Raw genomic sequence first — 13,367 nt, 5'->3', positions numbered from 1 at the left:
CTGACCCGAACGCCTTGGTTCTTCAGGTCCATCAACTACGACGAAAAGGATCCCTTCCTCTGCAATGCCTGTGGTTTCTGCAAATACGCTCGCTTCGACTTCATGCTGTATGCCAAGCCCTGCTGTGCGGTAGATCCCATCGAGAATGAAGAAGACCGGAAGAAGGTGAGGCTGCATCCGCCCTCGACTCAAGGCAGTGGCTTTGCTCTGAGCTTTGGGCAGCAGGGCTGGCGGAGGGCAGCGGGCTTTTCCTTCTGGCCCCAATCTTCCTCCGCTCAGGCACTGTCTGCGGGGCCCGGCTTTAGGGTGGCAGCAGATAGAGGCGTGCGGTTCGTTGGAACACGTGGTTTACGTGTGACTTCTGGGAAGTGTCGGTTGGTAGTGAACTAGAGTGTCCCAGCAGACAAGCAGCTTCAGATTTGGAAAAGCAGAAAGAAGTCGGACGAGTGCCTTGCGTTTGTTCCACAGACGCCTTCATACTGCAGCTGTTGGCCTTGTCTCAGTGGCAGTGCGTCCAGGGGCTGGTTCTGGATTGTTAGGAGGAATAGAAATAACGAGTGCATGAAACAGCACCTGACCTGTAGGAAATGTTTCAGCAAACGGTTAGCAATTGGGATTAGTCAAGGAAAAGCCTTCACACCCGCCCCTGTCTTTTCCTGCTAGGCTGTTTCCAACATCAATACGCTTCTGGACAAAGCTGACCGAGTCTATCACCAGCTGATGGGACATCGGCCACAGCTGGAGAACCTGCTCTGCAAAGTGAACGAGGCAGCCCCCGAGAAGCCGCAGGTAACCCCGAGCTAGAGGGGCATTTGGAGAGGGCTCCGGGGCAGAAGCAGAAGACTGACCACTTGCCTCTTGGGTTGCAGGATGACTCGGGGACGGCCGGGGGCATCAGTTCTACCTCTGCCAGTGTCAATCGGTACATCCTGCAGCTGGCCCAGGAGTACTGTGGCGACTGCAAGAACTCTTTCGACGAGCTCTCCAAAATCATCCAGGTAGAGAAGCGGGAGCCCCTCTGGAGTGTTCTGTGGAGCATTACCAGTGAGGTTTTCAGAGCATTCCTGCTGTCGCCCTCCGGCACTTTGAGTCTTGGATTGCCCTTGCCCGATCTGAAAAGGCAGGGTCCCGAGTGGCGGCACCATTCAGCCTCTCTCCGTTGTAGTTTCTGGTGCTTGGCGGAGACCTGAGTTTATTCCAGAAGATTGAGAGTGACATTATTAGCTGTGCTTTCCTTGGCCCATTTAGAACCCATCTTTTGGTAGAGGGGTTGCTAGTTTTAAAAAACCAGCTGTCAAGATTCTGTTCCCCCCTTTTCTGAAGGGCCACGTGTGCAGGCTGGTAGGGCAGGGCACACCGACTCCAGTCAGCTAGGGTGGGCCGTGCAAATGATGGAACGTTACCAACCTAATGTCCGTGGAATGGGAGGCTGGCCGCACGCAGACAAGCCGGTTCCTGGCCCATCCAGAGCTGTCTCTGCTACATGGGCCGACATCTCTGATCTTCGTGTTTGTTCTTTATGAGACAGCATTATGTGGGAGTTAAGGACCTGTGCCGTGTTCAGGGGCTGAGTTCTGACTCTGCCACTTGCCTTGGACAAGCTAACCCTCCTAAGCTTCAGCTTCCTTCTCTGTAAAATGAGGATAAAGTATCTAATCGGTAGGGTCATCAGAAAGGTTAAATTGGATAATGCATGTGAAATGTTTTTTCAAACCAAAACTAATTCCCAGTTAACTTTCTCTTCTTCCTTATTTATTGCTGTTTTATTTCTTTTTCATCTTTTTTCTCTTAGAAAGTCTTTGCTTCGCGCAAAGAGTTGTTGGAATACGACCTGCAGCAGAGGGAAGCAGCCACCAAATCGTCCCGAACCTCCGTGCAGCCCACCTTCACTGCCAGCCAGTACCGCGCCTTATCCGTCCTGGGCTGTGGCCACACATCCTCCACCAAGTGCTACGGCTGCGCCTCGGCCGTCACAGAACATTGTATCACGCTGCTCCGGGCCCTGGCCACCAATCCTGCCCTGAGGCACATCCTCGTCTCCCAGGGCCTTATCCGGGAGCTCTTTGATTACAATCTTCGCCGAGGCTCTGCGGCCATGCGGGAGGAGGTCCGCCAGCTCATGTGCCTGCTAACTCGGTCAGAACCTGCGGCGTGATCATGGGCCCGGTAACTCCTAATGTGGTGGGGGGGAGGGGTGTTGGTGGCCTCTGGTAGTAACGAAGCTGGGAGCTTAGGGGTGCAAAGTGTGGTGCTTGTTGCTGCTGGACAGGCTGGCTAACTTGTGAGGGAGGAAGAGGGGGAGATGCCCAGGGTCTTGGTGGGCAAATTCTGCGAGCATTTGAGACCAGGTTAGCTTGTAAATAGAATATTTGGCTTGTACGTTGTCGGTTCCAGTGAGGTTCCCTGGGGAAACGAATGTCTGCGTTCTGGTGAGGGAGGAGAAGGGAGCCTGGGCATTTGGACTCCAGACTCCCATGGAGGAGGCCAGTGGATCAGTGGAGGCTGGTGACGAGAGCTTATTATGTGGTGTCTGATGCTCTGTGCCTCGGACAGCTTACCTAACGTCTTTGAGCCAAGGTTTTCCTTGTCTGAAAAATGCTGACGAGTAAATATCTTGAAGGCTCGTGGCGAGGACGGAATGAAATAATTCACGTGGGCGGTGACTCCTGTTTGTTGAGTGCCTACCTTGTGACGATAAGAGTTACCAGAGCTGCATGTGGTTTATCTACGGAGTGTGTGGCATGGGTTCCGGAACGTGTTAGGTGATGGATAACCATTTCTTGCTGTATCGTTTATTCACCCACTTAGCAGGTGGACTTTGTCTTTGAATGCCAGGCACTGTTTGGGACTCTGGGTGTGCAGTGGGAAATGCTGCCCTCACGTAGCCCTCAGTCTAGGTGGGGGAACTGCAGAAGCATACTTGTACAGTATAGCATCAGGAAATTCCAGTTGTGAGGGGAGGTAAAGCCGCAGTGGCGCCCCGACTGTGGCAGGAATTGCCGCGTGGAAGAAGGTGGCTAGGGTAGGTCTGTTGAGGGGTGATGATTGAGGAGACGCGTGTGGAGTAAGGGGACGAGCCACGCAGATGTCTCTGCTGTGGCGGGGTGTGCCAGGGATCCTGCAGGTGGAGTAAAGGAGGCCGCAGGGGAAGGAGAACCAGAGGTGGCTGGGGGCCAGATTCCGGGGGGTCTTCTAGGCTATTGTAAGGGCTTTGAGTTCTGTTGAAAGTGGGGTAGGAAGCAAGAAAGGGACCCGGTACAATTTACGTTGTTAGGATTAACGTCGACATCATTACAGTGGGGCGTAGGTGGGAACCATGGGTGCCTCGTGGGAGCTGAAGTAGAGGTGCATGGAGAAAACGAGAAAAGTGTTGTGACTCATCCTGGCAGGAAGCCCCTGGATCTGGAGCCTGGGGACTCAGCAGCCTGGGCTGTGGACACGGAGGAGATCTCGGTGCTGGTGCTAAGCTCCCCTCAGTAACCCCTGCGGGACAGGCGGCTGTGATGGGCTCTTTGTTACAGACCCGGGGCTCCTCGTGGGGCTGATCTCTTAGGCCCCTGGGCATCGATTGCCTTTTCTCTGAGCTCCTCAGGTGGGGAGGTGGACACGGCCAGTGGTGGGTAACAGGACTCCCATGCCTTTGCTTCCTCAGAGACAATCCAGAAGCCACCCAGCAAATGAATGACTTGATCATTGGCAAAGTCTCCACTGCCCTGAAGGGCCACTGGGCCAATCCTGATCTGGTGAGCAGGACGGCCGCTCCTCTGACCTCTCCCTCTCTGTTCTTCTGTGCTTCTTTGCTTTCCTTTCCACCGGTCTCTGTGGGGTGACTGTCCCAGGTCAGAGCCAGCCTCAGAGGGAGAAGAGAAATGGGTGGTTGGCCAGAGGGGGAGCAGGGGTCTCCAGCTCTCCTTTGTCTCTCTCGTGGCGCCACCGGGTACCAGACATTTTAGTTCCGGGTCCCCTGATCAGAGTTTGGACGTAAGCCCCAGTCCTGGCTCCCGCCTGCAGACCCTCCTCTACCCGTGTCTCCTCCCGTTGGCCTTCTAGGCAAGCAGCCTGCAGTATGAGATGCTGTTGCTGACAGACTCCATCTCAAAGGAGGACGGCTGCTGGGAGCTGCGGCTGCGCTGCGGTGAGCTGGGGGCGCGTCTGCTTCGGGGCTTTTTGGGGGTGGGGCTTCGGGCTCCATCCTGGCCACAGACGGGGTGGGACGGGGGCTGCCCCAGGCAGCCCTGCTGGAGCCGGGGCTCGGTGCTCGGTGACCGCGGCTCAGCCTGTCCCTCCTACCCCCAGCTCTCAGCCTCTTCCTCATGGCAGTGAACATCAAGACCCCCGTGGTTGTGGAGAACATTACCCTCATGTGTCTGCGGATCTTGCAGAAGCTGATTAAACCACCTGCTCCTACCAGCAAGAAGAACAAGGTACCGGGCGGGGAGGCCAGGAGGGGAGGGAGGGCGGCAGCCCCTTCCTGCCCCAGCGGGCCACCAGCGCTTCCTCTGCCTCAGTTAAGCAGACAGGAGTTGGGAGTTTTGAGAAGGAATGTTTCTCAGAGGGAAGTCGAGAGTCACATAAACATGAAAATACAAAAGCGTGGAACGAGCTGGTTTACTGGAGGTCTGGCTCTTTCTCCAGTCACATCAGATGACTCACAGCTCCCAGAAGGCACGTGTTCTTTTCCACCCCTGTGCCTTTGTGCATGCAATACTGTGCAGGGGCGAAAATCCTAGGCTCTGAAGCAGACTTCTTGGTTTCTGATCCCAGCTCTTCTCTTTACTAGCCTTGTGACTTTGGGCAAGTTGTTAACTCCAGCTCCTTGGTTTGCCCATCTCTGCAATGGGAATACAACACATTGAACTGTTGGGAGGCATCAGTCACTTAACACAGATTACGTGCTCGGAACACCGGCTTATGTTAGTCCCTTAGTAAATGTTAGCTGCGGCTGTCTGTCATCTTCTCTGTGTAGGATGCCCCCTTCTTTGTTAGCTGCCTCTTAGAAGATCCAGCTCTCTGCTGGGCTGGCTGTGAGCACCTCGAATCCAGGGATGTCCGTTTTGTAGTATTTTTTATACTAGTATTTTTTATACAGCAGAGCATGCTACTTAACGTACGCTAGCCATTCAGTAAATCATTAAGCGAATGAGGAAAGCCAAGTTTTTGTTCTAAGATAACATAACCATAGCTGAGCCCCAGATTGATGTGCTTGGACCAACTTGTGGAAGACACGGGCCACAGTTCTTCCTCTCAGCCATGCCTGAGGCTGTCTCTCTGTGGTCCTTGGGCCATTTGATTCCTGCTTCGTCCTGGTGGGGCCCTTGGTGGGAAGAGTCTTCGTTACTGCAGGAAGATTGCTTTCTGAGTGGTAAGCACTAGGGTGGAAGCTGGATATTGAACAGTTTAGTAAATTTTCCTTGACCCAGTCTTCCTAGGCAGTCCTCAGAAAAGGCAGGACTGAGGTACCCATCTTCCTTCCCTTTGACGAAGGTTTATTTCCCCTCAGAGCTCATTGTCAGCCAATAAAATCAGTACTTGATTAAAGAGGAACGTCATCCCCACATGACCATCATTTTTCCCAGAGTGAGGCAAAAAATTTCCAGAGTTGTTTATTCTCTAAGTGCGCGAGCCCATTGTCGATGTTTGTGCTGTGCTTAGTTTCAGCCTAGAGAAAGCAGCAGTTCTCAAAACTAGGCTCCCAGTGCCTGAGCGTTCCCTGGACCATCAGGGACTCTGTGAGGCCAACATTTGTTTCCTAACTCTCCTCCGGACCTGCTTGCCCCTTGTGGTCTGTGCACGTCGGGGCTAGTGGTGCACAGTCCCTGGTGGCGAGGCCACCGGGGCCTCAGCGGGAAAGGCAGTGTGTGCTCACTCATGGGCGTCCTCGATGAAACGGTGCATGTTAATATTAGTACATCTCCCTTCTTGGATACTTGTGTTCTTAACACTCGGTGTGACTGTGTGGAAGCGCCCCGGAAGTGCTCCTGCTGCACACGCCCCAGTGCTGCCGCGCTTGCTGTCGGGGGCAGGTGCGTGCATGTGAGCCGCTGCCTCTTGTGGGGCCCTATGTGTGCTTGGAGGGGTGTGCGACGGGCCAGCTGTGCTTATTCAGAATTGGGTGTTAGCAAACATTTTGTTTCTTCCTTCCTTCCTTCCTTCCTTCCTTCCTTCCTTCCTTCCTTCCTTCCTTCCTTTCTCCCTTTCTTTCTTTCTTTCTTTCTTTCTTTCTTTCTTTCTTTCTTTCTTTCTTTCTTTCTTTCTTTCTTCCTTTTTTTAAAGTTTGCTTACTTTTGAGAGACAGAGCGTGAGTGGGAAAGGGGTAGAGAGAGGGAGACACAGAATCTGAAGCAGGCTCCAGGCTCTGAGCTGTCAGCACAGAGCCTGATGTGGGGCTCGAACTCACCAACTGTGAGATCATGATCTGAGCTGAAGTCGGATGCTCAACTGACTGAGCCACCCAGGTGCCCCAGCAGACATTTTCTTGAAAAATGAAGGAAGGGAACCCATCACTCCAGAGGAACTGACATAACTCAGAGAGCCAGTATTTTCCAGGTGACCAACATGTGCTACAGAATCACACGTGGTTTAGTAAAGATGAGGGTTAGTGTGGTGGAATATGAAAAGTTTATCAATCGATTTCAGATTCCACATAACAGCCAGTCTTTAAGAACCTATCACTTATTGCACTCCCCCCAAAAATAAATATTAAAAAAAAAAATTATCATTTATTGAAAGTGAGATCCAAGAAAGAAACCCGCAATTACGTGAAAAGGCTGTAAAAATACTCTTTTTTCTAGCTACGTGTCTGTGCAGCTGGGTGCTTTTCTCATACTGCAACCCCAACAACATACGCCAACAGTTTGAACACAGAAGCAGCTCTGAGAGTCCAGCTGTTGTATTAAATCGGTCATTAAGCAAATTTTCAAAAACGAAGCAGTGCTGCTCCTTTAGGTTATTTTCATTCTGGAAATACAAAAAACATCATTTAGGTAGATAGGTAATGGATTCATTCTTGTTTTTAAATGAAAGTAGTTAGTATTTTAAGAATTTCTCATGCTTAACTTTAAAATTCTTTTTTTTAATTTTTAAAATTCTTTATTAAAAATTTTTTTTGGTAATGTTTATTTTGAGAGAGAGAGAGAGGGGAGTGGGGGAGGGGCAGAGAGAGAGGGGGTGACACAGAACCTGAAGCAGGCTCCAGGTTCTGAGCTGTCAGCACAGAGCCCGACGCGGGGCTCGAACTCACGAACCGCGAGATCAGGACCTGAACCGAAGTCGGACGCCCCACCGACTGAGCCACCTAGGCGCCCCTGTCATGCTTAACTTTTAATGTTGCAAATATCAATAGATAGAACCATACATACAAAACAGTTTCGGGTCCTCAATAATTTTTTAAGAGGGTGAAGGAGTCCTGAGGCCAAAAAGCTTGAGAACATCTAGTTTAGAGTGTGTGTGGGGCTCTTGGCTGTGCAGGCTAGTCCTGCTTGGTAATGGCTCCCAAAATTCTGGAGACTGCCCAGTGGCTCCTTAAAGAGTGATGTTTGGGGAGCTGGATCAGCCTTGGGGTAGGAATTGGCGGGTGTGGCTGTAGGACTGTCTGTAGGAAGCCAGCTACCTCTTAGTCCTGCACAGTCAGAACGGCGACCTTAAGCTCAGTATGGAGACGCCGCTGCTAAGTTGTGTCAAATGGTTTTGAAGGAACATACGCTTGGGCGGAAATGATACGACCGTTGACCCTTCTGACCTTGCTTCGCGTATGTCCCCCTGGGGCGTCGGTGCCATCGTATTGGAGCCATCGCATTGGAGCCGTGGCTCAGGTGTGTTGTCACGCTCCCGCCTTGTTCCGCTTCCCCCCTGCAGGATGTCCCTGTTGAGGCCCTCACCACGGTTAAGCCGTACTGCAATGAGATCCATGCCCAGGCTCAACTGTGGCTCAAGAGAGACCCCAAAGCGTCCTATGAAGCCTGGAAGAAGTGTCTTCCTATCAGAGGTGTGTCTGTGTCTTCGTGCCTGGGGAAGCCAGTCCCTCCGACCCCTGTCCCGGCAGCCCTACGGTCCCCCCTTTTCTGTTACTTCCTGTCCCTTACCCCTCGCTCCACCCCCCTGCCTGCCAGGAACAGATGGCAACGGGAAGTCCCCCAGCAAGTCGGAGCTCCGCCACCTCTATTTGACCGAGAAGTACGTGTGGAGGTGGAAGCAGTTCCTGAGTCGTCGGGGGAAGAGGACCCCGCCCTTGGATCTCAAGCTGGGCCACAACAACTGGCTGCGGCAAGTGAGTGACCGCCTCGGGGCCCTCCTCCCACTCCCCTTGCCCCAGATGCCAAGCAGCGCCTCTCTGCTCCCCCCTCCCCCACCCACGTCTGCTCTGCTCTCTTGCCTCCTTTCAGGCGGGAAGCAGGGGGAGGTCCTGGGTTGCAGCCACCCGTGTGGTAGACTGGTGGAGGGAGGACTTTTCTGTGCCTCTCATCAAGCTGCTGTGCTTGTTACTCCCCCTGGCCACTCATGGGAACTAAGGCTCAGTGCTACCCCTCCCTTTTTCTCCTTTCATTGTCTATACCTCCTGCTGCCCTCTCCCTGTTCGTTCTAGCTAGCATCGTAAAGGATTAAAGTAATTAAAGGCATCCGTTTGTCTGTTAACGTATAAAGTAAGAAATACTCGGTCAAATGTAAGTATTGAGCATATAGGTACCTCCAAAATAGAGTTGCAGAGTTACAGAAATCTGTGCTGAGGAAAAGACTTGCTTGCCTACTTCCTAGTTCAGTGGTTTTATTTTATTTATTAAGAAAAAAAAATTTTTTTTAACGTTTATTTATTATCGAAAGACAGGGAGAGAGCATGAACAGGGGAGGGACAGAGGGAGAGGGAGACACAGAATCCGAAGCAGGCTTCGGGCTCCGAGGTGGCAGCACAGAGCCTGACGCGGGGCTCGAACCCACGAACAAGGTCATGACCCGGGCCAAAGTCAGACGCTCAACCGGCCGAGCCACCCAGGCGCCCCTCCAGTTCAGTGATTTTAGATGTGCTGTCCGGGTTACTTGATGGAGAAGCTTCTGTGAAGAAGGGGGCTGCTGAGCAGCCTCTTTCCCAGTCTGCCACAGCGGCATCTGGCCTTGAGTGTGGTTTTCGCCTCTCCCCTTTCCCCGGAGGTGCACCCGGAGGACTTCCGGAAGGTGCCACTTCACTGTGTCGGTCACCTGAGCCACGGCTTCTCTCCCGTGTCCTGCAGGTGCTCTTCACCCCGGCGACACAGGCCGCGCGCCAGGCAGCCTGCACCATCGTGGAAGCTCTCGCCACCATTCCCAGCCGCAAGCAGCAGGTCCTGGACCTCCTCACCAGGTGCCACTTGAGGGGGGCGTGGGAGAGTGGTCAGCCTTCCCCGTTTTCCTGGGGGAATCTATAGGTCAGGATGACGGCAGGCACACCCAGGCTCTGTACCCATCGCCTGCTACGGAGAGGGGCACAGGAACAGAAAAGAACCAGAAAACCGGGTGGTCGTGCTGCTGCTGGTGGTGGTGCGGGTGGTCATAGAGCAGCAGCAGCAGCAGCGACCGACATCAGTTGAGGTCTTAGGGGTATATAAACGCTCGGCCCTGTGTGAGCTCCTTGGATCCTGCCCCGCAACCTGGGCTTGATGCGGTTGAGTAACGTGTCTGCCGGAGGCAGGATTTGAATCCAGGCCGTGTAATTCCAAAGCCCACGCCATCGGCTACTAAGCTCTGCGGTACACTTGCCTTCTCTGTGAGTCATTCAAAACCACAGTTGCTGTCCGGAGAAGCACTGTTCTGTTTTGCCGCTTGTTGTTCCCAGTGGGTCTAGTTTACCGCATCACGTTCCCTGTCGTGTGCGCTGAGCTGTCCCCGAGCGTGGGGAGTTCCCAAGTGGGAAGTTTGGGGTTTTCTCAGGTGCCTCCCCCAGCCTCTGGAAGGAAGGGGGAGCGAAGGGCAGCAGAGGACACGAAGGTGGGAGGAGCGGAGGGGGCTGTTGGAGCCATCGCAGCCGAGTCCTCACGGTGCCCTGTCTTGTCGCGGGCCAGCTACCTGGACGAGCTGAGCATAGCGGGCGAGTGTGCCGCCGAGTACTTGGCTCTCTACCAGAAGCTCATCACTTCAGCCCACTGGAAAGTCTACCTGGCCGCGCGGGGTGTCCTCCCCTACGTGGGCAACCTCATCACCAAGGTACCTGCCCCCCTCCCAGGAGAGCCCTTCCCCCGTTTGGCTTTCGTGGCCCTCCACTGGGGTAAACTTTCTGGTATTTCTTTCTTGCCGAGAAGAAGTATTTGTCGAAAGTATTATCTTTGTGACTGTAGCATGAGGAAGCAGCAACCCGTTGGGGGCATTTCGGCACTTCTCTGTCTTTAAGCCACCCCTTAACATCACTGCGTCTGCCCTCGGCTGCTTAGGAGTTCGGCAGAAGTGCAGCTCGAGGGGTCGTTGGAGTAAAAGGGGGACCGCGGAGCGCCTGGCTGCTGTTGCTGGCTCCTGGCGCCGCAGGTGGAGGGGGCCGATGTCGTCAGCGGTGCCGTCACCAACTGTGCTTGTCGTCCTTGTAGGAAATCGCCCGCCTGCTGGCCCTGGAGGAGGCCACCCTGAGCACTGACCTGCAGCAGGGCTATGCCCTCAAAAGTCTCACAGGTAGAGACAGCCAAGAGGCCCTTCCTTTAGGCACCCTGGGCACAGTGTGGGGACGGACCCTTAGGTCTTGGGGTGCTGAGGTTGACTCTCTTCCCTCTTGTGTTGATTCAGTGCATATTTCAGCTCCGTAGTTTTCTCTTCATCGGTGGCTTTGCGTATTTGAGCTCCTGTTTGCTGTGGACCGGTTCACTTCTTTGAGCACCAGCTCTGTGCTTGGAAGTTGCTTTGGAGTTGCTCATTACCTTTGGAAGACAGGGACCTTCCTTGCTCCCCTGCTCGTTCAGAGCTCTTGCAGCAGATTTTTCCTGTCCCCACAGGTCTTCTTTCCTCCTTTGTCGAGGTGGAGTCCATCAAAAGACACTTCAAAAGTCGCTTGGTGGGCACAGTGCTGAATGGGTACCTGTGCTTGCGAAAGCTGGTGGTGCAGAGGACCAAGCTGATCGATGAGACCCAGGACATGCTGCTGGAGATGCTGGAGGACATGACCACAGGTAGCACCGCCTGTGGCCTGGAGCCGGGACTCCGTCCCTGCTGGAGGGGGTGGCAAGCGTCTCTCCACACTCAAGGAAAGAGGGGAAGAAGTTCTGGTGCTTGGAGCTGTACAATTCCAGAGCTGGGCTCAGTCCGTTTGGACTTTTTATATTAAGTTCACAGAACAGAAAGAAGTCACGTGTTCTCGGATTGGTGTCTTTCGCTGGGTTCTGGCACGTTCTCAGCCATCGTTTCCTCCGTTGACTTTGCTACAGTCTCTCCCTCATTCTTGTGGAACCCACAGTCTCTCATCCATCTCTGCCTCTCTGTCATGGGGTCCATCTCACCATCTCTCTGTGCTGATTCTGGAGGATCTCTTTGGTTCTTTCGTTTAGTTCATTTGTTTTTTCTTCGCCGAGTTAGCTCTTTCATCTATTTGTTGAGTCCTTGTGCTTCTCTACAGATTTTATAGTCTCTTCTTTTTTTACTCACGCTCCCCCCCTTTTTTAAAGTTTTCAAACGTAGCAGACGTTTCTGTGTCTGTTAATTCTAAGATTTGAAGTGTATTGATCTGATTCTGCTCTATGTTATTCCAGCTCTTTAAATCTTAGCTCTAAGCTCTTGCCTTAAATCTTTTTGTATTTCATGATTTTTTTACTGTGAGCTCACATTTTGGAGGTTTTCTGTGGGAATTCTTTTTTTTTTTTTTTTTTTTATTGTTAGAGAGAGAACGCACACATGCACGAGTGAGGAGGGGCAGAGAGAGAGAGAGAGAGGGAGAGAGAGAATCTCAAGTAGGCTCCATGCTTAGCACGGAGCCTGACGGGCTCGATCTCATGACCCTGGGATCATGACATGAGCCAAAATCAAGAGTTGGCTGCCCAATGCCAGAGCCACCCAGGCGCCCCAATCTGTGGGAATTCTTTAGGACCCAAGTCAAATACGGGTTTCTGTAATGAGGATTTATAACTGCTTCTGCGAGGCATCTGGGGACACTGCATCATGGGGCTGTCTTCAAACCAAGTTTTTCAGGTTTTTCAGACCTCTTCGGTAGTGTGAATTTTGAGCCACAAACCCCTATGAGGGGCAGCCTGTTACAGGTTCTCTCAAGGGAGATCCTCCCCCCCTCTACCCAGTGCCAGATTGTAAGGGAAGACAATTTTGTTTCAGTGACTTGCCTAGGGGAAAGGTAGAGTTACTTCTCGTTGACCCTTACACAATGGGTGTAGGTAGCTCTTTGGGGACACCAGACTTTTGTGTGGGTCGGGGAGGGGCTCCCACTAGATTGTCCACCTTGGCAGACCTGGGCCTTTGTGTCTGGCACCCAAATCCTGGCAGGTTGTGGAAGCCAAAGCTCAAGGCAGACACTAGCTTCAGAGTTTTGCTAACCTCCCTAGGTTCCTGATTTCTCTTAGTTTTTGGTTTTTGATTCATCTTTGCTAGTGTGGCAGTTCACTGATAAATGGTTTCAGGATTTTACATTACCTTCAAGTGGTGAGAAGCGGGGGTAGGTCAGGGAGTGGAGTCTGCCATATTGCCAGATGTAGAGGCCCTCCTTCTGATGCATTTTCATCATGCCGTGCTGAGCTGGTTTGTGACCTTGCCAGTTGGACCCTTTTTGAAGCATATTTCTTCCTTTTCCTGTGACTTGAAGTCATCTGTCTGGCTTGTAGAAGGCCATCCACCTGATCTTTCAGACCAAAGCTTAAAGTTATACCTTCCCTGGAATTTGCCTGGAATAATACAGTTAGGATTACTATTTGACATTTTTGAGTACCTGTTTTGGGCAAGAGGACATTAGTTGAATGACGCATAGTTCCTCTCCTTAAGGAGGTTATAATTCTGAGAGGAAGCAAGACGTGTACACAGCCGATCCGGAAGCGCTGTGTTGACTTGGGTGCTGGGACTTTCAAATACAGCGCGGTCTGAGCCTCGAAATCAGTCCGCCTCAGGTTTCCAGTTGTAGCATCGATGCTGTCACGTAGTGCGTTTAAAAATGTACCAGGAGGAAGGAACCTGTTGGTGACTGTACTTCATGGAAAGTTTCATGGTGGTTTTTACGTGCGAAGCTGTCTCCTAACTGACGTGGCCACTTTGATTTCTGGCAGGTACAGAATCAGAAACCAAGGCTTTCATGGCTGTGTGCATTGAGACAGCCAAGCGCTACAACCTGGACGACTACCGGACCCCCGTCTTCATCTTTGAGAGGCTCTGCAGCATCATTTATCCCGTAAGCAGGGCGTCTTCCCCTGCCTCTCGGGGTGTCCATG

At 52.5% G+C, this 13,367-nt stretch overlaps 1 protein-coding gene across 10 annotated transcripts in view; it reads left to right on the top strand.

The window, feature by feature from the left end:
* The window catches only part of UBR4 (ubiquitin protein ligase E3 component n-recognin 4), a 131,493-nt gene that overhangs the window by 91,880 nt on the left and 26,246 nt on the right, over nt 1-13,367 (top strand). For 8 of the 10 annotated variants that reach the window (XM_011284581.4, XM_019836276.3, XM_045035185.1 and 5 more), the window contains 14 exons: nt 27-165; nt 664-789; nt 870-998; nt 1,793-2,136; nt 3,653-3,743; nt 4,051-4,135; nt 4,297-4,424; nt 7,855-7,984; nt 8,109-8,266; nt 9,222-9,331; nt 10,029-10,170; nt 10,545-10,626; nt 10,944-11,117; nt 13,206-13,327. In XM_011284581.4, coding sequence (XP_011282883.1) covers nt 27-165; nt 664-789; nt 870-998; nt 1,793-2,136; nt 3,653-3,743; nt 4,051-4,135; nt 4,297-4,424; nt 7,855-7,984; nt 8,109-8,266; nt 9,222-9,331; nt 10,029-10,170; nt 10,545-10,626; nt 10,944-11,117; nt 13,206-13,327 — 1,960 coding nt within the window. The remainder of the gene's footprint in view (nt 1-26; nt 166-663; nt 790-869; nt 999-1,792; nt 2,137-3,652; nt 3,744-4,050; nt 4,136-4,296; nt 4,425-7,854; nt 7,985-8,108; nt 8,267-9,221; nt 9,332-10,028; nt 10,171-10,544; nt 10,627-10,943; nt 11,118-13,205; nt 13,328-13,367) is intronic. The other 2 variants (XM_045035180.1, XM_045035182.1) reach the window with 2 other exon arrangements.

The sequence above is a fragment of the Felis catus genome, chromosome C1 (genome assembly GCF_018350175.1).
Source record: "Felis catus isolate Fca126 chromosome C1, F.catus_Fca126_mat1.0, whole genome shotgun sequence".
NCBI lineage: Eukaryota > Metazoa > Chordata > Mammalia > Carnivora > Felidae > Felis > Felis catus.
Note: the sequence above shows the minus strand (reverse complement) of the source record. Positions and strands in the feature narration are given on the sequence as shown.